This window comes from Falco punctatus (assembly GCF_963210335.1).
Source record: "Falco punctatus genome assembly, chromosome: 13".
In the NCBI taxonomy this organism is placed as follows: Eukaryota; Metazoa; Chordata; class Aves; order Falconiformes; family Falconidae; genus Falco; species Falco punctatus.
Window position 1 is genome coordinate 10,264,393 of NC_137593.1, and position 24,966 is coordinate 10,289,358.

Below are 24,966 nucleotides of genomic sequence, written 5' to 3' on the forward strand. Positions count from 1 at the left end.
CTCTGCAGGGCACGTGCTAGAAGGGGGACAGGGCTAAGCAAAACCCCCGAGGGGCTCTGGTCCCAGCTGGGGACTGTCAGCAGCCTTTGCTGGCTGGTTCAGTCTCGCTCCAAGGACTGAGCTTGTTGAAGGTGCATCAGCTGGGATGGCTCACCATTAGTGTTGCATCTAAACACACTCCTCAGCAAATAGCAACGCCCCACCTGTGTCCTGTAAGTGCCTCCTGCAGACCTGGGACAAGAGCTGCACGGACAGGTCCTGGCATGTATAGCCACACACCAGAGATCTGCGACAGGAGAGCGCTATGCCTGCTCACACGTGCAGCCGGATTTCCAGCTCTGGGTCTTTGCCATGGGACCTGATTGGTGTGGGGAGAACAAAGCAAGCCCCGTACCTGGGATCTGGTGCGGTCCTAATCCTTCATTCTACCATACCAGCACTGCACTGCAGTAACAGGGCAAGGCCAATGACCTGAAAACTCAAGTGAGGTGAAGTTTGTCCCCAGAAACCTGGATATTGGCTGAAAAAGGCTCTAATGTATTTTGCTCTCTCTATTTGCATTCCGTTTCTATATTCCCATTTGTACCTGCTTGCCCTTCTACATGATCCACAACACGCATCTGGGTCAGCTGGCGCTCCCTGACAGACCACTGTAGTCAAAGGTACACAGGTCTCTTGGGGGTAACTACGATAAAGTTATCCTACACCTTCCTTGCCTTACGGCTGCATCATTAGCACACGCAACAAGGACCTGCCAGCGCCAACCTTCGCACTCGGGTCCTAAGAGAGTCCCAGGGATTCAGGAACATGACTAGGGGAGACAGAAAAAAACCCCACTGTGCCTTTTGTGACGTGCGTGTTGGACAAATAAAGTTGTATTGCACAAATGTGTGGATTTTTTTTCAGCTGTGATGATGTGCCTTTACTAAGACTTGTTTATTTTGAATAGAAAGAAAGCTCATTTGATTTGTTACTTCATACAGAGACATCAACCACAATGTTTTGTACTAGTTATCATTTTTATAAATTTCAAACAAAGTGTGGTTCTACACAGGTCAGAATGGCCTAATTACAGGAAGTTCATTTGCACACTTTTTTCTTGTAATAAATTCATACATTCTGTCTTGACTGGAAACAAAGAACAGGTAATTCTGTGCTCTTTCCCTGTCTGATTATCTCTCATCAGTCACAATATACAAATACATCATTATCAACACCATGGAAAATATGTAAGAAAAACAAACTGTACCAATTCTCAGCTGGGGAGAGGAAAACTTAGCAGCTATTTCAGCTCCAGCCGCAAGAAGAAATAAACAATTTGGCTCTTTTTTCTTCTTATTCTTATATATTTCTAATCATATATATATCTGAAGTTAGGCTTAGAGTATTTTTGGAAAGGAAGCACATGGCCTTTCTCATACCCAATCCTGTTTGAAATCTCAAGAGTCTAAGAAAATTATGGATAATAAAATGGCTTTTCATCACATACACAACCAGAATATAAGACATCCGCACAGCTTTGTTGCCATTGGCAAGGAAAGCCAGTGTTGAGACATGGTTTGGCCACAGCTGTTGATGATCAAGACAACCACTGGCCTGATTCTCCACCCAGAGGGGTTAGACGTGAGAGGAGGAGAGGATCAGGCCTGATGACATTTCAGCCTGGTTTACTGAGAGCAAGACTTGCGTATCACAGCAGCTGCCCCCCTACCTGTTTGTCATTGCCACCAGCAAGGAAGGAGTCTGTTGCTCCACTACACCCAACTGAGCAGAGGGCAGAGTTTTGAGGATGTGAAGTCTCTGCGAGTTTCACAGAAGATGGCAGCAGAGCAGAGGGAGGAGATCCAAGTCAAAACCTCAGCCTGGAGGGCAGGTCTCGCTTCCCGGACCCGGAGAGAACAGCCAGGCAGCTGGCACGGACTGGCGGGTCACGCAGCGAGGGCACGATGCTCAACCACAGGTGCTGCTACAGCACAGATTTACCTTGGACCTTGTCTCTTCTACAACTGAAACTTGGTGGCAACCATTACTTTTAAATGACTTTCTGGTCACTATGTTATCTCTGAACAACATTGAAATTAAATTCATATTTGAAAACTATCATTTTATGTCCATCTACCTGAAAATGATAGTGTCAAAGACCTACATACAGAATAAGTATACCTTAATGTACACATTAGTCTTGCTGGACATTACCAAATCATATTCTAGACTGTACGTGGAGACTCATTCCCTTAATTATCAGCTTACTTGACAGAAATACACTTATTAAAAGACTATCCTGTCTACAATTAAAAAAAAAAAAGTCATCAAGCCTCATTTTGCCTCATCAGCAAAGCCAGAAGGTTACTTCTTGTTGGCTGCTTTCAGACATGTCAGCAGCCTGATCTGTCATTGAACTTCATGCTTTAAAAAAGCAAAGCCCGCAGCGTGGCACCGCCTCACCGACATCTGCACCGCAGGCAGCAGGCAAAGGGCCCGCTCACCTCCCAGCAGCAGCGGCAACGGCTGCGGCACGGTCTGAGTTTGGAACGTGAAGAAAGAAACAGGCAGCTGTCTTTGGCCTGCTGGCACTGCAGGAAGGTTAAAGACACAGTTAGTGGTTGTGGGCTCCCTGCTCAGGTTCAGGAGTGTCCGAGGATAACTGTGATACAATCGGCTCCCAAAGACCACTGTGAGCCCAGGGTGCTGTGCCACTGCTGCACACAGCCACAGGGCAGCGAGTTACTTGTCATCCTCAGGACATTCATGGTGCAAAAGTGATTCAGACTTTGGTCCAACGAGATAAAATATGAGATTTCGAGGAAAATAAAAAAAAAAAAAAGGGAAAAAAAATGTTTTCAAAAGCTAAGTAGGGAGGATAAGTGTTATAATCCAGCCCATCCTTTTGCAGTTGTCAGGATGAGATGGTGAGCTGGGAGACAGGAGACACTTCTGCAGCAATCCTCTTGCCTGCTCCAGCTCTAGACTGCCCCACAGGATGCCGCCATTGACACTCATGGAAGACACAGTGGGACACAGGGTGTTGAATGCTTTGCTGTCCCCTGGAGGTGTCCCCCATTTCTGCATACATGCTAAAATTTAGCATCAGAATTTGACACATGGGAAATCCAATAGCTCCCATGTTATAGAATAGAAGATATCGAGGCACCAGGGGATGTAGGACTACCACACTGTCACCCTCACACAGCAGAGGTAAGAAATGGACTGACAATACCTGATCTTCCATCTTCAGTTCAAACAGAGAGTTCCCACTGCCATGTCACTGTTAGAATGAGATTCCTCCGAAGAAACTCCAAAGTGCAAGTTTGCATCTTTCCATCTGTCAGCAATGTCACAAATCCTAGTTTTGGCAGTTTCATATACCCAGGGTAATCCTTCCCCATCTTGCTCGCCCTCTCCTCTCCCCATCCCACCCCCCCCCCCCCCCCACCCCCCTTCCTAAATGTGCAATCAAAGCTCCCTACCCTTTTCCTCTCCTATACTTTGGGCAGGGGTATACAGAAGCACTGTTATCAGACTGTGCAAAAATTACTGAAAGTAATAAGAAACCAAAATGAACTCATTTTAGGGAGAGGATAAAATAATTGCACTACAAGAAAACATCACTACATGTTTCCTTAGGGGACTGAAAGGAATCAGTTCTTCCCTCAAGATACTCATAACTACAGTAGACTAATAGGATTCATGTTCCTGAAAGCCTCTGTGTCATTCTTAAGGTAAATGACTAGCACAAGCCAGAGAAGCTGTAGGACAAAGTCAGCTTCCAAAAAGGTACAGAACTCTCAGGTCCTTTAGTCATGAATGGAAAACATCAGAATCACAGAGTTTTGATATTGAGAGTTAGAAGAACCACAGGAATTAACCACCACAGTGCAACTCATAATTAACCAAGAAGCCTTCACAGGCAAACATAATCTGAATAAGCTTTTACGTACTCCAAGGCCATTTCTTGAATGGGACTATCTACCTGCTTCACAGCTATCCTTACTCACACACTAAGATATTTGCAATGCCAGCCTCCACTGAGACACAAAGAAAAACATTCAGGTCCCTGCAAAGATGACAGCAGAAATGATACAGACTCTACTACTATTTTGCTCATAGGTTCAATTACTAAAGAGCAGGTTTTGGTTTTGCTTCATCTCCATTTTTAGTGCTTTCGCCCCCTTTATTATTTACATAGAGCACCACTAGTCTCAGGGTTAAACAAAAAATCCCTAATGATGAAAGCCAATCACTCACTCTTGAGCTTCTAGGGTCATTTTTGCCAGGCTGATCTTTGCCTGTCTGCAATCCTTTGTCAATACTTATCTAATTTATTAAAGTATTAGCAGCTTATCTGGGACCTAAGACCCAATTACCATCAAAATGCCTTCATGCCTTAACAGCTGCTCTAAATGAGCTAATGGCTTGTATAGGAATAATAATATCTGTAATCACTTTATATTATACATTACATCCTTATGTGGCAGAGATTTGGTACAGTCCTTTAATCAAATGTCCTGGAAATAAGTATTTAACAACAACACTTTATCCACTCATTGGAGCATCTAATGTTCACTGCCTATTTGCAATGCTTAAGTATATTCCAAATGGGGGGTGAAATGTATCTATTCCATAGCCCAGCACACAAAAAAAGCATGCAGTCTACTCAAACATACGACATTAAATGGCATTCAATTGAATTCTCGGCACCAAATGCAAAGGATTGTGATCCAGCAACCACAGACTGCAGAGGGGGCAGAGGAATGACTTATATTGTAAAAAGAGTTCAAAATGTTCTTCGTCACAGTAGCTGTCACACATCTTTGCTTCCCTGCTAAGCCCTGCACCTCCACCTCAGAGCCAGGAGTTGCCACCTCGTCTCCAACGTAATGCTGTATGCAGCAGGTCGTCCACTGTGCCGCTGCAAAAGTGGTCACGGCATTGCTGCATAAAGCCTCTCTGATGATCCAAGCCAGAAGTTTTCTTCCCACAGCCACCCTAAAATGGGATGGTTTTGGTGTTGACCATCATCAGAAAGGGCACATTTGTGATGTATCATCTGGAATTAAGGAGGACAGGGAAGGCACAGCCAGAGGCAAGCAAATGGAAAAACCTCCAGGCGACCCCATGGTAGAGCAAGAACTCGTAACCATGCATGTATCCCTCTGCAGTAACTCGGTGTTGAAGCAAGGTTGCCAAAAGGTGCGTGCATAGTAACTCTTCAGCTCTGCTGTCGACCTAATTTAGGCCACATCCTCCGAAACAGTTTGATAATCAATGCGAGAAGCATTTTTCTCCTCTAATACTGAAGGTGGGGTTTGATGCTTTCTGGATGTTTAATGCTCCTTTCAAGTTTGATGTTCCCAGCTTCCATGATGTTCTCACGTGTTCATGCTGATAAAGTTTGAGTGAATTGTGAACCTCAGAGCTTGTGAGAAAGGCAACTTTGATCCAGTGTCCACCCAAAGGAAACAGAGATGGATGGGATCCTGAGGAAGGCCAGTCCTGCTGTTCAGCTGCCAGCCCGCTGTTCTGCTGGGAAGCTCTTGGCCACCTCGCTCTCCTTGGTGTCTGACTCTACTGAGGCTGTACTGCAGGAATCGTTGTACATGTCTGAAAAGGAGGACAAGGGCATTGTCACTACGGTAAGTCTAAAGGACATCTACAGTCTTGAGGTTCATTGTTAAAAGCCTGAAATAAAATAAAAAATAAATAATCACAGTTCTATTGCCCTCCCAATTCCTTCACTAAAGGCGAGGTAGGCTCTTTTGGCATGTAACTAACTGTAATGTGCGTGTGGCTTTATTTATTTTTCTTTTGAAGCATTAGACATGCCAAAGAAATAAGAGCTGTAGTTAGGCACTGAGGGTGGAGACAGAACTGACCTGCCGTGGAGGTGAAGGAGCAGCAATTACCAAACTCCCTTTAAACCACAGCAAAGAATCCTGGTTAACTTTCAAAAAAAGGTTTCTCTTCACTTCAACAAACTGACTTAAAAATAAAATAAAATCAAAGAAACCAGTAACTCAGAATAAAATGCTGGTAGCTCTCTACCACAGGTCCCCAGGGAATGGCTGTGCCAGATTTTGCTTTCTTCTCTTACCAGAAGAAAAGCAGGACACTTTTTTGGTAAATTATTTTTAAGGATGGGTAAAAATTAATCTAAAATTGTAAAACTTTGATCTGCAGAGTTGCTGAGGCTCAGCTTTTCCAGTGCAACCTGCCTGGCTGTTAGGTCAGACCCAACGCTGAGAAAGGATGACTTTTAGTGCTGATTTGGCTGAAATCTTGCCAGAGCAGCCCTTCCTCCAGCCTTTGGAGCCAGCAGTGAAATATGATGAAAGCAGTAATGGTACAGGCGATTTCAATGTCTTCAAACCTAGACCAGAACTACAGCCCTGATGCTGATCTAAATCCAAAGCCTACCCAAGCCAGGATGAAAGCTATCCTGCAGTCACAACGCACCCTGCCATATGGCACGCTTGGGCTAGCTGTAAAGTAGCTAGCCTGGGTACTGGTAGCCACAGGAGTTTGGTGGGAGATTTGCGTTCTGCCCAGGAAGGGGAAAACAACTAAACCATGCCAAGGTAAGCTGCTGTGCCTAACTAGCCCTGATACCCGCGGCACCGAACTGCAGGCTAGCTCAGCTGCACCACCAGAGGCTGCAGCACGGACACACACTCAGGCAGAGTCCTTTAATACAGAAAACACACTGGTTATCACATCCTTTTTTTGTATGAAAAAGAGAATTAAATGCCAATAACACATTTTCTCTGTTACCTGCATTGCTGTTCTTAATTATGTTGTTACTTTCCCCCTCTGCTGGCTGCAATATACTGGAAGGAACCCAGTCGCTTTTCTCAGAGACCAGTTTCTTCACTAACCTGAAATTCAGAGAAGAGTCATTGAATTTCCCCACATCCCCTTTCCCTGGGTTGTGTTTCTTAGAAGTGCATGTTGGGCAGCTATTTTCTCAACTAAGGAAGAAGGCAGAGGACCCAGAGCAGTCCTACAGGTAGCTGGTGACTAAGTTTCAGCAGTTCCAGTGACCCAGTATCCCAGATCAAGCTCACTTGCAAGCAGATTGTGTGACAAGGAAGCAGTGGCCTTGGCCTGTGTTTGAGACCCTGGGCCACATTCAGAGCTGAAGAAAATGAATCTCTCATATTGTCCATCCCCCTTCCGTCAATACCATCCTGGGTGGACGTGTTCAGTTCCCACCTACTTCATCTGATGGGACTTGCTCCCATCTCAGCTGCATGTCAGCTCTGAGTGAAGGGTCTGACTGCACAGGCACTTCAAGGAGGTCAGCTCTTCTTCCTCCAAACTACCCATGGAAGGAGAATTCAGATGTCCAGCCAGGTCAGTTCCTAACACTCATTTGTAAGCAAGAGAGAATAAATAGACCAAAATTTGTGTGAGCTCAAGAGGGCCAGATTCATTCCATGTTGTCAATCTCATCTTATATCTAAGCTTTTGGGGCTAAAAATGCACTCTGGTTAACTGCTGCAGCTTGGTGGAAGGAATGGGGATTTTATTGATGTACCTTATGGCAGGGTGCTGCCTTTGACAGTTGTCTTTCCAGCTAAAAGGTGTCAAAAGCCCAAATATTCCCCTCCATTTCCTTTATGCAAACCTCTGTCCTCTCAAGGCTCGTGTCACAAGCGTTTGGGATGAAAGCCCACCAAAGCTGCTCGTATGTTCATGCCTTCTACTGCCTCTTTCACATTGTGGTCAACGGGGTGAGGGGATTTGGATTTGATTTTGAAGAGGCTTTGACATTCTTCTGAATATTTTCCATCTTTTCCAGGAGGTTATGGCTGTTGTACCTGTTAAATTCTGTGTCTCTGCTGTACTTACCATTGACCGTTCTCTCCTTCCTGCACAAACTGCACCAAATCGCCATCCTCAAATGTAAGAGAATCTGGGAAACAGCTGTCAAAACTGCCTTCTACCCGAAAAAGGTTGGTCCCCTGAAACGGATGAAACAATGCACCAGAAATACAGTCACTGTGGATGAAAGAACACTGTGCGAGAGAGTGAGTTTAGTTAAATGCTGAATTAGGCCTTTTAATCTGGCAGAGGTTTCTTCTGTAGGGAATTTTGTCAGTTTATTCCTTTTACCATGCCCGGGTTAACTACTACTCAAACTTAGGACAAAAGTATGCTGTGCATTCAGGCTTTAGAATTAACTGGCCAGCCGTTGTTCTGATACAGAAATTAGGTTTGTGACACCAGGTTTAGTTATCTGGAAAAGTCTGAAATTACTTTTTTAAAGGCTCAGCGTTTTCCCTCACTTTTATAACAGGTAAAGCTACAGCTTACAAGTAAGGGTGACTTTTTAGGGTACAAATGATCAACAAAATAGCCTTGGAATAACCTCCCAACACCCCAGATCAAATTCCCGCCTTCTGTATTCCCACACATCCATGAATTTAAGACTGGTATGAACCCAAACTTCAGCAGGTTAAATTGTGATCTTTAGAGAAGAGGAGGTTGCACTGGGAAAGGCAGCATAATTTGAAAAAGGCATTACATTGTTAGGGTTGGTCTCTTCCTCCAAGTCAGAAGAGTTGGAGAGTTCATCTGTGCTGGAGGGGATGGCTTCAAAATCTTCAAATGTGTCTAGAGATGGCATTTGCCTGCTGGGCCAACCTTTTCAAAGGAGATAAACCAAAAAGTGTTACCTATCAGTCATTAGCCTCTTTCAGACTCAGTCTTTTAAAAACAAATACCACCGGTTCACTTCCCACTATTCTGCTTACTGAATTGTTTGTACCTTTTTACAGCTTGTTCCCTGATTTTGCCATAAAAATTTCATTGCAACCATTACTCCGTCTCTAAAAACATGTACCACTTGCTGTCATTTGTGGGAAGGCAGACTGTGTGGCCACAGTGTGCATGCCCATCAGCACCTTGAGTGTTCAGCATTGCTAAATAACTTCAGCTCAGGATGTACAAAAAGCAAGGACCAGGAATATTTCTGAGGAGTGAGAACTGTAGCAAATGATAACTTTTGCCAACATGGTTTTCAGAAGGCCATGCTCATTCAGTTCCCAGATTACCTTCACATGTTTACCTATAAAATGAAGTCCAAAGCCACTGAATTTTGGTTGACTTCTTATCTCCATCTCACACCAAGGTGATATTACCACCTAAGCAACTTACAAGACTATACCCTGGAGCAGACTGGAAGTGCAGGGAAGGGACAGAGTAAACAACAAGGGCAAAAAGACAACTAGACCTTGGTGGTAGGTAGAGAAGATCTCATTAATATTTCTCCTGTTAACAGACTTATTGCATGGTTTGCACCCAAAACCACCCCAGCCCAGTGGAAGGGACTTAGTGAGAGATATCCAGCCCAAGCACAACAGCTGCTCTCTTTCCTTACAAAGGCATGCCCAGAGGATGTGTCCTGAGGGAAATTCAGGCTAAGCCTTATAAGACCTGCCTGCCTGAGGCTCCCATGATGGAAAAGTAACTCGGCCTCTTCTGTACAGATGGCAATCACGATACAACTTTCCTTCACGCTTGATGTTTGTCCCTTTTCTGATGGAGATGACTACAGTCGAGCTAGAAGGAAACAGACCTTGCATCTACCGAGAGATTCTGCAGCCCTGACAGGTATAAACTGAATGGAGTCAGTCGAATCATGATGTGCCTTCCTACTTCATCTACCCGCTGTGCAATAGCTGATTCACAGGGACTTCAGCTGAGTAGCTGCTGAATCAAGTTCTTTCCAGCCTGTGGGCCATTGCTTTTGGCAAGGCAAAGCAGTGCTCTGACAACAAGGCACCAAGACAGATGGTCACACAGTGGGATTATGCATAATCCAGCACCCACAACCAACCTGGCCTGAGACAATACAAAACACGAGTCAGGCAGTTCAGGCAGTAAACAGAAAAGTTTTGTGATCTGGGAGAAATAGGTTTATTAATTGATTTATTTATTCCTTCCCCGTGTACATTCCCCCTGCTACAGGCACTGGTTGGTGCAACGTGTGGTCATGCAGCTCTGCAGCCCCTTCTCCCTCCTGTTACACAAGGACCGTGACTCCCCCGACCACTGCAGCTCAGTTACAGGAGAGGCAGCGACCGCCTTCCACCAGGGCAGATCCCCAGCTGTAACCCTGCAGGTGTGGTTAGGTCACCCACACTTTCCAAGGTGTAAACTAGGCTCTGAAGCAGCATTCGTGTGCTCGGCTGTGAGTGTCCCTGCCAAGGTCTATACCGACAGAGTCACAGAGTTTTAAGGCAGAAGAGGCAATTTCAGTTACAGACCATGCAGCATACAGAACTGGACCCCATATTCTGCATCAGCTGAATCACACCAGCAAAATACTAACAACTGTCTAAATGTACAATAATATATAAACGCTAATGCGTTTCAAACTGCTACAGCAATTTTACTTCAAATTCACAGGTTGGAATACAAACACCAGAAGAAAAAGATATCCCCCTTCCCCCTTAGACAAAGCTTCAGTGACCTTTTGCCACTGTCATTTGTAGAAAGCATCCAAAGCAGAAACCTAAACAGCAAGGGTTCCTTACAAATACATCCATTGGCTTTCCTCTTCCATTCCAGAACTGCTATCCTCATTTCAGAGACTAAGAAATAGCCTAAGTTTTATGTACTTCAAGCTGTGAAATAACACAGATCAAATTCTGAGCCCTCTCACATCAGTTAAAAGAATTATTTTCAGCTGTGCCTGACCTACAGAGAACCAGAACCTGGGACATTGTTTCTATACCTTGTTCTTACAATGCTTTCATGGGAAATAATGTTCATTAAAAGAGAAAAATCTCTTTAAGTTATAAAGAGTAACTATTATCATAAATTTACATTACACTCTCAAATTGAGATGAAAAATGTGTTAATTTTGTTTACCTGTCTGTGAAGCAGATCTAGGTACAGGTCTCGCGGTAGAACCAGTATTACATTTAGTCTGGGCCAATATGGTGTTCTCAAAAGCATCTGTGACAGGAAGTACAATTTGTGTCTTCAAGGTGAAACAGTGACCAGACAACCAGTCCAAAGTGAATTCCTGAATCACCTCTGCAACTGGTAGTCTTTTTAACAAACATGTGGACTGGGGTCCAACAGTTACAAAAGAGGAGACACATGACCAGCACAAATGAGTGAAAAGACAGCAGCATTCCACAGAAAAAACTGTAAGTCTGAGAAGGACAGAGAACAGCCAAATGAATCAAACAGAAATACTGATGTTAATTAAGGAAAATAATTGCTGGGTGAACAGTGCAGTGTTCTATTTCACTACAGCTTGCTCACATGTTTTTAACATCTTCCTTGCAGCATTTCAAATCATTCTGTAGGTGATGATATATGGCTTTGATGCCCATCCATACAGCAACGAGAGGGAACCAGGGAGGCTCTTCTTCCCAGCCAGATGTGAATGATTTCACTCTTGATGAATGCTATGCAATTGTGTGGGGGAAGTTTTTATCTATGTACATCAAATCCTTTGTGTTATTAACTCTGTCAGGGCCCTGTCAATAGCAGTATTATCTTCTGGTGAAGGGGTGAGAATGTTCATTGTTTCCTACTTAAAGAAACTCGGTGTCGTGAGGGATGTTGTGCAGTACCACCATGGTTTTAATCAGTGAGGACCAAGTAAACTTTATCCTTACAGACAGTACTTGCACCTTGAAATACCCCCTACCTCTGCAGCCACATGGTATGCTGAGATCAGAAGTATCTGTCAGTGAGGAAAGTGAGGTATGAATACCACAGCTCCTGGTGCTGGGTGCCAGGGTGATTCCAAACATAGTGCCAGGGGTCACTGACAAAAGGAAAAACTCTGCAAACAGCAGAACTACTATTTCCCCTGCTGTCTCTGAATTGCTTCTTGCAACCTCTGTGTTCTAATTTCCTCTTCTGTGGGGAGCGACACAGGAGATAGCTCTGATATGTCACTGATTCCATCACTGACCTGGCCACCTGCCCTTTCTACCAAGGTTTTGTGCAAAGCAATACAATCCCAAGAAGGATTCCTCAGCCGACGTCTCTCTCCCCCCGGTCTTGTAGTAGGGACATCTGACTGCTTTCGCCCCACAAGGCAACATGCTCTGGCAAACGCTTGTGTAAAGGGGAAAGCTGCCAATGGAAGCTGGTGATCTTTTGGTGGCTGGGGAAAAACTTCCCAGTTTAACTCTTTGGTATTGTTTATTAAACAGTAATTGATGAGTCTGTTCCAACAAATAGGTGGAAATTTTGCTTGGCTGAAATGAAACACTGCACCTTAAATGGATACTAATGCACAGTAGCCTCTTCTGTAGTCTTTAGGCTCCTGCTCCTCTTATTAGGTATAGATACTAAGAAGGGAAGAGGGATGCAAGCAGCCAGATGCAGGTGAAGGTGAAAAGTAGCTCCTTCTCTCCCTGCTGCTGCACTCTATGGAGTGAGGTAGAAGCCAGGCAGAAAATCCAGATCCAGATGACAGTCTGTTTAATTTAGACAGTTTAATTTAGGGCCATCCCTAGGTGAAAGCTGGTAAATATAACATGAGTGCAGGGGACAGGCAAGGGGGTGACAAGATGTGTTTATCACAGTTAAACAGATAATGACACCAAATCCCTAAAGGACTCCAGTGTTGTCTGCCAGCAGTGATGAGATGTGAATTGAGTGAGTAATATCAAAAGAGTGCCGAACAGGTTTTCATGCAGGATGGAAATACTCATACCTTCAAACCCCAGGGGAGTTGGGTCACTCTTTATTTCATGTCTCTTGACTTTAACTGCAGGCACAAGGGGACCTGTGTGAAGTTTGCAGAGTCACAAGACTGTAAATATTGTTGAAGGAGAAACTTGCTTTCCCATTACCTGGAAACACTACCTGCCTAATACTTTGTTTCACCCAGAAAAATGACCAACCCTTAAATTCTAGGTGGTGAAGATAAACAATTCTGTGATGTGGAAACAGATCCCTTTTTGCAAAAGACATTAAGACATAATAAATGTCATCTGCTTCCCATCAGGTTTCACAGATGCTTTCTCTCTCGTCCGGGAGATGGCACTAACGCCAGCAACTCACAGTCTCGGTTCTCTGCCCACGAGGCTGGCGGGGAAGAGCCCACAAAAGCCAACGCTCGCTCGTGCCCCACAGCAGTGGTGGGCATCTGTCACAGGTCCACGTACAGTGCTCCTCCTGTGTCCTGACTCCACATGTGGAGGACCGGCGATGTGACAGAGCTGAACTGTCAGCAGTGAGGACCAGCACACGGCAGTATGCAGTAGCCTTGAATGTGATGATCCACACACCCTAGCTAGATCTGCACTTGGCTGATCCTGAGACAAGACTCAAGCTTCGGTTCTTTTGTCATCTGAAGTATTTCCTTAAAGCACATGCTTTAACACTTAATTGAAGAGCACTGATTTTGTTTTCTAGCTTTCAAAATCATTACAAAAGTAGTTTTCTCAGCATTCCAAGAAATTGCCAACAGCTTTGTGATAGACAGGATCCTAGGACAGGATTTTTTTATATGAAACTGTAAAGAAGTTTCAATTTCTTTGTAATTCACACATGCTCTCTTTGATAAAACACACCAAAGAGCAACCCTTGGTTACCCATTCTCTTTGTACAGAAGTGTTTCTTTCTGTTCCCCAACTTTGGAAATAAATATTAGGAAATAATTCAGTCTTCCCATAACTTAGTAACAGTTACGTATTTCTGAAGTTGTTGCCAATGACAGAAAGCTCTAAGAACCTCTTCTCCTGTGCTATACCCATCATTTCCACATAGTGATGTTTTAGTGCTATAATCTGAAGAGGATGGCAAAGAAACATTTGTAGGAAGCCAAAATATCTCATCCTTCCTTTGCCAATAAACCCCACTACACTCTCATTTCGTGACAGCCTCATTGCACAGTCAAGGACATGGTGCATATCCTTCGTAACTATTTAGAATGCACTAACTACTGTGCAACCTTTTTTTCTGACAAATATATAGCAAAGGTTTTTATACAAATGAATTCAGCTGTTGTTCTTTCTATTTTAGTTTGTGAATTGCCCCGCAAATCTTAAACTTGCAAATCAGTTCCTCCATTCCAGGAACTGCCAAAAGACAGTATATTCAGAATTTGATGTAAGACCATATGTTCTGTTCCCCAAACAGAACTCTGTAACTCTGACACGTAGGCATAGGTGCCTACAACCTCACTGATTTTCAACACAACCAGTTTGCCCAAATGCATGGGTTGCTTTTGAATTTAAATACAAGCACTGGTGCAGTAACTTAAAGCAAATTTTGTAAAAGTGCCTTTTATCAAAATAATCACAGCTCAGAAGTAAAACTTTCAGAAGTTCCCACACAAACTACATAAAGTTCAGTACATTCTGGGCACCTGGCTCCCTTACACACGTCTGAAAATTTCCTTGAAAACATAATTTCTAATCATAACTGTGATTATGCTAAATATGCTTAAACCCAGCATCTATTGCTACTTCATTTTTGGCTTGATTTCAGGCTTTCTTACCCTCTGATGTCTGTTGAGGCTAAGCAATGAGGAGATTCTCTCCTCCTTGAAAGCAAAAATCCTAAACAGCTTTAAGGAAACAGAGAAATAATTTCTATTGAATTTCACTTTATCCAAACCAGGAAGAAGTTGGAAACCTAACCCCACATCAGCCAAAAATTAATCCAGTTTCCATGGAAACCAGAACCACTCCTTGAAGCCTATTATAGAGAAACTGAGTCACTATATATGCTGGCGGAACACCTTGATATACATTCAAAATACATGCCTCCCTGCAGGTGTTCTGCTGGTTCTGACTCTTCTTCTACTGGAACCTCCTGCATTTATAAAAACTGAGCCTGATGTACTCACTCTGACAACAGCATTTGGCAGTAAATGTATCAGCCAGCAGGAAGGGAGAAGGGTAGCTAAGCAAGCAGCATGACGGTACCTTTGGTCACAGCAGAAGAATTAACTGTGGTGCTGGTGGAGGAGGCTAGGGAAAAGCGACGGGTAACTTCTCTTTCCTTAGATTCTGGATCTGGGAGGACAGACAGATGCAATGCAGGGCAGAATTAGAGGTTAATAAGCACTAAGGGTAAACAAGGTCCAAAGTAAAGCAGCAGCTGGAAAAGGTAAATAGAAGGTAGGTTGCTCCTCTAAAACAGCCAGGAAAAATGCCCTCAATGAAGTGAAAGCACAGAAAGGAGTTTATATGAACATATTTTCAAAGCAATTCCAATTGTATCAATTTTAATGCTTCAGAAAGGGGAGTTATGCCAATTGATATTTTAACAACCAACTACTGTACAACTACAGCTACAAAACACAGAAAGATGAGCATGATGTTTAGAATGGTGTGTGTGTGTTTACAGATGAGGCTTGGATTATTTCAGACACACAACTGCTTGTTCTGTGATGACTGACCTGAAATACACCGAAAACCAAACTGTGGTTTGGAGCTCACATTTGTCATTTCTAGAAGTTAACCGTGTGAATGCCTGAAAGCATCTCTGAGCCTCCATCCTTCACTGTGCAAATCATCTTGGAGAAAATGAAGGCAACAGAACTTTTTTTTGTTTACTCCAATCAGGATCCTGCCTTTTCTCAAAGCCCATTCAGAAGAAAACACAAATTCTCCAGATTAAAGTATGAGATGTGAGTAGCATTTTTGACTCAAAATATTTCATAACCAGATCAGAGGTATAAATGGACTAACTGTTCACTAGCTTCAGAGAGCACATGATGTTTCAAAACACACTGAGGTCATCACACAGCTCTTAGACTGTGTCTACGCATCTACAACACATCAGTACACTTCTTGCACCTACCAACTACAGCAGCACCACTTGGGATAAAAAGTTGCCTGCTTACAAATATTTCAGAATTAACTTTTTAGTCACTTCTGCTGAAAACACTCTAAGCTGCGCTCATCAAGTGAGTATTTCCATTGAGACATGAGTAAAGCTATTCACATGCTTCATATCTTAAGTCTCAGTAAGGTGCTTGAATGCTTAACTCAACCAGGACACAACCTCAGTTGAAAATGTTATTAGAAATGGCTTTAAATATTCTGTTGAAGGTTTTCAATTTGTCAAAAACTATTTGTGATTTTCATGTTTTGATTTTTAAAAACATCCAAGAAATATTTATGTAAAAATTAAGTAGTTGTTTCTGTTTTCACTGAAAAGTTGCCTGGGGTAGGTCAAGAGTTATTTCACGCAAACCCCTGCGTAGCACATGCTTACATGCTTTGCTGAATCTTTGCCCACATGTTCCTAGACGGTGCCTGTGGTTCAGAGGAATTTTCTGTTTCAGTTGTCCCCTTCCTCTTACCATGTCTATGTTCTTTTCTCTCTCTCTTACTTCCCTCCCTGCTGGTCTCCCCCAGTGTTTAACTGCCATACAGCACTGGAGTAAAATAAATTTCAGGTGATTTGATCTTTCAGGTTTAAATATCCTGTGCAGAACTATACTACTGTGAATATTTTCTTGCCAAGGATCTTAAAGTTCTCTTTCCCATTCTTCATCTTCACATTTTCTTATTGGAATGTTCAGTCACACAATGTTTCTCTTTACTTTTTTTCCCCCATATTTCTGCCTAATAAATGTCACATTCACTGTATGTTTCCAGTGGAGAAGAAATCTGTGTGACTGGTTGAACTGCAATTCCTATAATGTTTTATTATGCCAGAACATCAGGAAACCATATTAGCTCCTTAAAATCTCAGTGATTTTACTGTAGATTGGCTACTGTAAAAAGATTGTAAGTTCTGTACCTGCCAATGCACTTCCTTATCAATTTACTCATAAAAGCATATATATTCAAGTACATCCTTATCCACACCTCCTAAAAGTCTGAAGAAAAATGACAGGTTAAACTCTGTTCTCAGTGATAATTACAATGGAATGACCCCCCATTCAGGCTGTTGTAACTGCCCTTATTAAAATACAAAGAAAATTTCACTTTATACTTATAGTGCTGGGCTACATTTATACCACGCTGTGCTCTTAGAGACCCTGTTCCACCTCCAAGGAATATGAGCTTGGTTCTGCAAACAAGGACATTAATCCTGACCCAGGGGTGGGGGAGATGCAGAGCGCTACGAGTGTGGGCTTTCGTACACTCGGCTGCCCGTTCTGGTACGGCTGTCTTGGTGGTCTCTGCACTGATGGAGTGCAGGATGGTAAAGTTTCTCCTCTAGACTTCAGCTTTCTTTGGCCAAAACACCAAGGTGCTTATATACGTTTTCAACCCCATCATATCCAGCCTGGGCAGACAGTTCAGCAATGCTTTGAGCATCCATGTTCCACTGCCAGTTGATATCCATCAGGCAATTTTGTTTTTCCCCTAGTTAGTCCTGTTATTTTATTGTTTAAACCTTCCCTTTTACGTGTTTTGGACATGAACAGACACAGTGGGTCTGACCCAAAGTATGCTCAGCTCAGTGTGCCATCTTCTGCCATGACCAGTAACAAACCTTAGACAAAGGGGTCAAGAGCATTAAGGACAAGCTTATTGCAGTAACTACCTTGTTACCTTCTTCAAGACCAGGTTGGACGGGGCTTTGAGCAACCTGGTCTTGTGGAAGGTGTCCCTGCCCATGGCAGGGGGTTGGAACTAGATGATTTTTAAGGTCCCTTCCAACCCAAACCATTCTGTGATTCTCACAGCTTCCAATTTGCCTTAACAGCCAGTCCATATAGCGTTAACATGGCTTTGCATTGTCACCGCCCGCAGAAATCACAACACTCTGCAAATCATCCAGCCTATTTGCCAGCTGGTTTCCTCTAGGCCAGGACCAGATTAGTAACTGAACAGCACAACAAAGTGAAATGGGACATCGTGCGATGGAGGTGTTTCACAGGAATCTCAAGTAACCAGACCGAGCAAGTCTTTGAGCTGAGAGCGCCTATAGCTTAGAGGGTATGAACTCTTCCGAACTGTGCTTTGCTGTCTGGAATGCTGAATACAACGCATGACGCTTCACATGACAAGAAAAATTCAGATAAATGAGCAAGAAAGGCCCAAACCAAAAGTCCAGATCCAAACTTGCCTGAATTACAGTATTATCCTGCATTTCTGAAATCTGTATTTTGTAATTGACTTCCCCAAGTCACAGGATCTGAAAACCACTCCCTTTTTTGCATTCAGAACATTGAACTGGTTTGTCCGTCTTGGATCTTACTACCAAGTGGAGCTTTAACCTTGCAGCCAGAATGTTAACTGTGCTGGCTCTTAGTGTGTTCTCATCTACTTTATAACGTTGTCATTTAATGCTACGGTATTTCTCTTTTTATCCTTTCATCTTGCTTCTTCCTCCTTTCTGCTCATCTCCATCACTGCACACTCTGCCTTTCTCTCCCAGAGGAAATATCATTTATCAGAACAGGAGGAAAGCCATATAATAACAATAAAAAGAGTAATTACATCACCTTTTCAGAAAGTGATTGTAAATAGTCATTAAACTTAGTTTCTAGTCACATTTCTTTCTTTCCTCTAAAGTCTGCTCCTTGTACAGCCGTCACAGGAACATGCAATGCTCTCTACTCATGGTTACTAAGTGTCCTCTAAACATTTATGCACAAAGACTCAGAGCTCACCACTTTACAGTGTCATATAACATAATTAAACAGAAATGGCAATAAACCCCAGATCTTCTGAATTCCCATTCCACAGTGTAACCACTAGGCCATAGCTGAGCAATATTTGAAAAAACAAAGAGGAAACAAAGAGGTCCAACCAATAAGCAAATTAACACATAAAAACCTCATGCAGCACAACACAGAGATGATATTCTTCCCTTCAATTGCTAAAAGAAGTTAGATTGGTGGTTTAAAACAAATTCACACTTTGGCCCTTGAGAAAAACTGGAAATACATGTTATTTGCACTGTGCACCACTAAAACACCCAACCAGTCAACTCAAAGGTTGCCTTGCCAACACTGCTGTGGGAGCAATTTTTGGTAACAGTTTCTTTGAGAAGCCATATGCGTGCATCAGACAGGAGCATTTTGGTGAGATGCAGCAGCACTTTAGGAAATAGTGATGGATGGCACTATGGGATGGAGAGAATGTTGTGGAAGTGCGGGAGACAGATGGCCAAAGACCAAATGCTGCATGGGGTGATTTTACCTTTGGGTGGAGCTCTGCGGTTGGAAAGACCTTGCAATGTGAATCGCTTTCTAGCAAGCGCTGTGCGCTCAAGGTTAAGGCTGGTGGAAGCATCAACTAGGAGAGAGAGGGAGAGGGAAAAGAAATAAGGAAGGAAGGGTCAGCTGTTCAGCTTATGGGAAAGGAAAGGTTAGCACTGGATGACAACTAAAAATAAACAAATAAATTTTGATTCAGTTCAAGGCTGAACAAGAGCTAATCAATTAGAAAAGCGACATGAGGTCAGGGTGATTAAACCAGCTGAGCCAAACAGAGCCCCTGGGTTGAGTTTGGCTCACTGAGTTTTAATGGAGAACAACAAAACAAAGAAAAACACATGAAGGGATGTAGCTCTCATCAAAGGAAAATACAGTTTAGCAGCAAGCTTATTAAAAAGCATCTAGTGCCTTCTACTATGAAAACACACCATTGTGTCTGGAACAGCAAGGTTGTAGGGAGAAATAAGAGAAGAAGCCTTGCAGTGCAGGACATGGACAGACAGCAAGCATTGTGAGCAGTCTCACTTCTGCTATCCAGTATTAGCACCGAAGAGTCTGCTGTCATCAATCCTGTGACTGATGTGCTCTCAGCCTTACCTGCTGAAGTCTTTCTAACAGCCTCCGAAGCTGGCACACAGTCATGCATTTGATCTCATGACCTGCTGGGATGTAAGGAATGCCATGCCAGCAAAGCTTACATGCCAAGCTCCTACATGAATAAGCCCGCCATGCTGCCTGACAGTCACTTTACAGAGGTAAGTCACAGCCAGCTCTATGTCCTGACATTCTGGGTTTGAAAGATCCTTGGCTACACTGCAGGAAACAGGTGGCCCTAGATCAACCCCCCAGATCCACACACTCCTGCCAGATTCTAGATCTGCCCCTTTTTTTGTGTGTGCAGGTAACACACAGAAGGTTTATGACAAAGGAGCAGGAAAAAAGCCACGTGTTGGCTGCCTGGTTCTGTGTCTTACGATTTATTTAACCAATAGCTTTTTCCTCTTTATTTCATACACTGCCAAGTGAAAATCATTAGAGGGACAAACGAAGACCAGAAGTACAAAGGGAACATGAAGAGACAGTGAACCCACACTGCAACAAGCAACAGAGAGACAAGCTGTGCTTCCAAAGGAAAGCACATCCCATCACTTCCTGATTTGCGGCCAAGGTAATCCAGGATCCGAGGTGCCTGTAGATGGGTGTGATGAACAGATTTTAGCAATACAGAAGTACTGTGTTGGTGAGGTCCAGCTCCTTTGACCTGGTGGCCGGATGGCAGCTTTGGGCCAGGCGGATGAACCTGGTGAGGAACCGCCCCTGAGCAGTGGTTTCATCTGCTCAAGCCCACAGCTGCAACTGGGAAGCATTTGGCTTTCAGACTGCCAGTGTCGGCCTAAGAGCCATTCCCTGCCATGGCTGCTCCCACTGGGAGGCAATCTTTGTAAAGATACTGTAGCTTATAAAGAATCCAGAAGCTGGTATAGAAAATATATTTACTTTCTGTTTGCATAGAGCAAGAAAATCCAAAGTACTCCATTGTAACAATCAGGCGGCGAGTACAACAGTGCATGTGTGTAGGGGTGGGTTTATATGTTAGTTCTTCAGCTATGCAATTACATCACTTCCCTGAGGGACCCCTTAGGATTTCACAAGTCCCCACAGCTTCTCAGCAGCAGCCGACCAGTAGACACTGGTCTCTAAAGACACGTTGTCCCCACCTGAGTTATTTCTAACCTTTTCCTTCATTCTGCAGGTATACCGAATAACCCTGGAAGCCATTCCCAAAAATAGTAAGAACTAGGTCCTGATGGGCAACAGGTTGAACATGAGCCTGCAATGCATACTTCAGGAAAAGGCAGCCAACAGCATCCTGGGCTGCAGTGGGCACAGACTTGCCAGCAGGTCCAGGGAGGTGACGCTTCCCCTCTACCCAGCACAAGTGAGACGCCCCTGGGGTGCTGTGTCCTGTCCTGGGCTCCCCCGTACAGGGAAGGCATGGACACACTTGAGTCAATCCAGTGAAAGGCCGTAAAGGTGATTAAGGGATTGCAGTGGCTGACAAGAGGGGGAGAGAGCTGGGACTGTTCAGCCTGAGAAGAAAACGCTCAGGGGAATCTTTTCAAGTAAAGAAGATGGAGTCAGGCACTTTTCAGTAGAGCCCTGTGATAAGATGAGAGAGGCAACGGGTACAAATTGGAATATGGGAAATACCATTTAAAAATACGAAAAAAAACATTTTTTCACTGTGAAGGCGGTTAAAGCCTGGGACAGTGTCCCCGAGGCAGTTGCGCAGTCGACATCCTCGGAGCTATTCAAAACTCAGCCGCACACAGCCCTGAGCAACTTGCTTCAGCTGACCCTGCTTTGAGCAGGGCACTCGGAGTGGGTGGTCCCCAGAGGTTCCTGCAGGACCTGGCTCCCGTAGGGCTTCAAAGTCAGTGAATCTACGGGTCAGGTCCACACACAACACTGGTCTGCACGTAGAGAACTCACCCGCAGGCACTTACCCGTAAGAACAATGAAACTGAAATAGCTGGCCCATAGTGCCCTCCCCCGCTGCGTTACGGAAAGAGAGCTACTGTTAAGTAACCCCTGTTCACGTGAACCGCATCGCTACCGGGAGCGCTACAGTCAGCAGGTGGCACACCAGTTGTGGCAGCCCCAGCCCCGGCCGCCCCCGGCCCCCGGTGCCTGCCCAGGGCCGCCCGCCCCGCCGGGACCCGGCCGGGGGCGCCCCCGGGGACCGTGCGGAGCCAGGGCTCCCGCCGGCACCGGCACAGGCACCGGCACAGGCACCGGCGCGGGGGGAGCGGCCGCATCCCCGCGGGCAGGGGGGGCTCCGGCAGGGCTCCAGCCACAGCCCTGGGACCTGGCCGTGAGAAAGGGCGATACAGGAGAATGACAGTCAGCTCACAGGGCAACCCCAGTTCCCACACTCGTGCGTAAGCGGGACCGGTTAGAAAACATCAATAATTCTCCCAGGAATTTGTTTAAAAGGCAGTCTATGAATTTCCAATGAACGACTGCTTTTCAACGTTTCAATTTCTTTCAATTTTTAAAAAAAGTTTATATTTTTAAAAATAAATTTTTACTGAAACAGGTTTTCAACACTGGATTTTTTAATGAAGAATCCATAACTTTCTTCCTGGAATGAAAACTTACCGCAATGAAAAACATTTTGGTGAATAGGCTATTTTACAAAGAAAAAATAGTCCAATTTTTTTTTTGTTTTACCATCTCCATTTATAAAGGGGCCTGATGTTACTTTAAGCCTGATCTGGACATTAATCTCTTAAGACCTCACAACTGTCTTTTTTATTTAGTAGAAAAGTCTTTGCTCTAATATTTCAAAATACTACCTAAAAAAGAAACTACTGTTGTAAGATTTTCTGTTCCTGTTACTGCCAGATGAGATCCCATTTCTTTTTAGTGTTCATTTTAACCTACATTGTATGGAATTACTGTATTTATGCCCTCAGATAATGGCCACATATCCATTTATTTACTACACACTAGAGGAGGCAAAAGAATTTCTTTCACATAAAGAAGAAAATTAGCAAAGTCCACAGACAATCTTAAATATGGCTAGAAACCAACTTAGCCAGAATATAGGTTAACATGTGTATACTACTGCCCCCCCAATTCTATTTTTAAAAAACACAAGCAGCATAAAGAGAACTGTAATGCAACAAAAATCAGACTTAAAAAATCGTAAACTGATAAAAAAACCCCACTTTTTGGTGTTCAGGAAGTTTCATGGGACAGTCACTCAGCTTTGCGGCATTGTTTTTTTGATGTTGGGTTTAAACAACATACATCTAAAGTATCCTTATCAAACTCCAGAAACGAGTGGGCAAAATTAAAAATATTACCCTATGGAAGCAAAAAGCTTCCTCTCAGAACCCCTACCTCTCTTTTGTCTGGCGCTGGGACTGGAATTCCTGTTTTTATTGTTAGATGCTTCCACGTTTGATGTCTCAGATTTGTTTTCATATATACTTGATGACTTCCTGCTATACCTTTGGACAAAAGAAATAGAAAAATAGTTACATTCCTGCTTAATACCTAACAAAGCACTGAACACTAAGCATTCTTTTTTACCCTCAGATATGGAAGCTTAAGGAATAAAGGGCAGGTTCTAAAATTGTGTGCTATAAAAGTCTGCGTCTGTGCAGGCATGTATGGTAGGAAAAGCCGTTCCAGTCCCTGCCCCCTTTCCACACCACACAGTAAGGGATGTGCTCAGCGAGAATTGAGAAGGGAAAAATGGAGGAATAAGCCTGTTGGCTGTACAAGCTCTCTTTGCAAATCCAACAGATTTGGAAGGAAGGAGTGGGAAACCACGTTGAAAAGAGGAGCCCAGTTTCCCACCCTTTGTAGCATAAGTATACTTAACTCCAGGAGAGAAATGGGTATGGGGTGGTCACATAGAGGTCATAGCATACATAGAGGAACACATGAATTCCACTGACTCCAGGATCCCCCAACTTCTTTGTCTTCTGCTCTTCGGAAACATGAATCCAAGTGGGATATCCCTGTCTACAGCTGAACCACAGACGAGGGGACCCATCTTGCCAGATTTGCACAGATACCACCCTTGTCGTCTGTAATGGGAGTAACCCCCTTGACCCAGGTTTGTAGGGTGTCTGAGCTGCAAGGTTTTCTCATGGTAACCTCATTGTTTTGCAAATGTCTGGTGGGTTAGTTTGGGTGTTTCAGTGTTATCTTTGGCAGACCGCTCCTCACATTTCATCGTATCTACACATTTGAAATATTCTTTCCCAAAATGCTTATTATTAACATGTATCAGCAATTGCATTGCTGTTTACAATTAATAGGTGAACCATTATGCTTAACATTCCCAGGGTCTCTCTTGCTGTAAGGAAAGGTCCAAGATATCATTAAAAACTTAAAAACATTTGGAATACTAGAGATCTGTGAATACCTTTTATAACTACAAGGCAGCCTGGGACTCATTGCTTTGTGTTTCAACCTCTGACCTGTTTCTGATGGAACCTTAACAGGAGGTCTCTGTTACCTCCTGTACTAAATCAAAATTTTGATTTTGCAGTCTGAAGTCATGTACAAAATGGGGCTCAAAATAAATATGGGAACAAATCCAAAGCACACTCACATTTCCTTATTCTTTTTTCTCTGTTCCTTCCCAGCTAGGCTGAGATAACTGTGAAACACACAGCCGACAGAGTTAAAGATTTACAGCTATGAGAAAGACATGAAGAAAACACACAAGCTTCTCTGAGACAGCATCTGCAGTAAAACTCCAGGTGTTTGTGTATGTCTATCTGCACAGGATATTTTTACATGGATGTATGACTAAATCAGTCATTTCCAATAAAGCAGATAGTTAAGCAGCTAGAACAATAGTCTATTTAAGTTTTGTATGTTTAAATAGATTAGAAAACAATACAGAGGGATCATTTCATTATCACTGAAATGCAGCAGCCATACCTTGAGAGAGATACAGCAGCAATAGGCACCATAGGGCATCTCATTTTAGGATTAAACAGTGAAACTTTGGGGAAGAATTTACAGAGAGAGAGTTTAAATAGATTAAACAGGACTTAGGGATGTTTAGTAACTGTCTGTATTAAGGACACTGCCTCTAAATGTCCCTTTTGCCGCTCCAATCCTGAGTCAGCCCAGCCCTGCCTTATCTCATGGAACTGCAGCCCCAACTGCTGCGGTGGCATATAACCAAGTGACGGGCATGGTCTTTGTCACTGAACAGATAAGGCTCAGGGAGGGGAGATCGTCCTGCAAACAGATTTCCCCAAGGTCGCAGTACAGGTTTAACAATTCCTAGTAGAATCACTGTTACACATGAGCAACCCAGG

General features: G+C 43.6%; 1 protein-coding gene across 8 annotated transcripts in view; it reads right to left on the bottom strand.

Annotated features, from left to right (window-relative positions):
- The window catches only part of MCF2L2 (MCF.2 cell line derived transforming sequence-like 2), a 190,519-nt gene that overhangs the window by 427 nt on the left and 165,126 nt on the right, over positions 1 to 24,966 (bottom strand). For 4 of the 8 annotated variants that reach the window (XM_080409108.1, XM_080409107.1, XM_080409106.1 and 1 more), the window contains exons 26-33: positions 23,021 to 23,130; positions 14,910 to 14,999; positions 12,689 to 12,760; positions 10,876 to 10,962; positions 8,525 to 8,643; positions 7,849 to 7,961; positions 6,769 to 6,872; positions 979 to 5,601 (exon numbers count right to left, since the gene is read on the bottom strand). In XM_080409108.1, the coding sequence (XP_080265234.1) occupies positions 5,501 to 5,601; positions 6,769 to 6,872; positions 7,849 to 7,961; positions 8,525 to 8,643; positions 10,876 to 10,962; positions 12,689 to 12,760; positions 14,910 to 14,999; positions 23,021 to 23,130 (796 nt within the window). In that variant the 3' untranslated portion in view covers positions 979 to 5,500. Of the gene's footprint in view, positions 1 to 978; positions 5,602 to 6,768; positions 6,873 to 7,848; positions 7,962 to 8,524; positions 8,644 to 10,875; positions 10,963 to 12,688; positions 12,761 to 14,909; positions 15,000 to 23,020; positions 23,131 to 24,966 lie in introns of those variants that run through there. The other 4 variants (XR_013931650.1, XR_013931651.1, XM_080409110.1 and 1 more) reach the window with 3 other exon arrangements.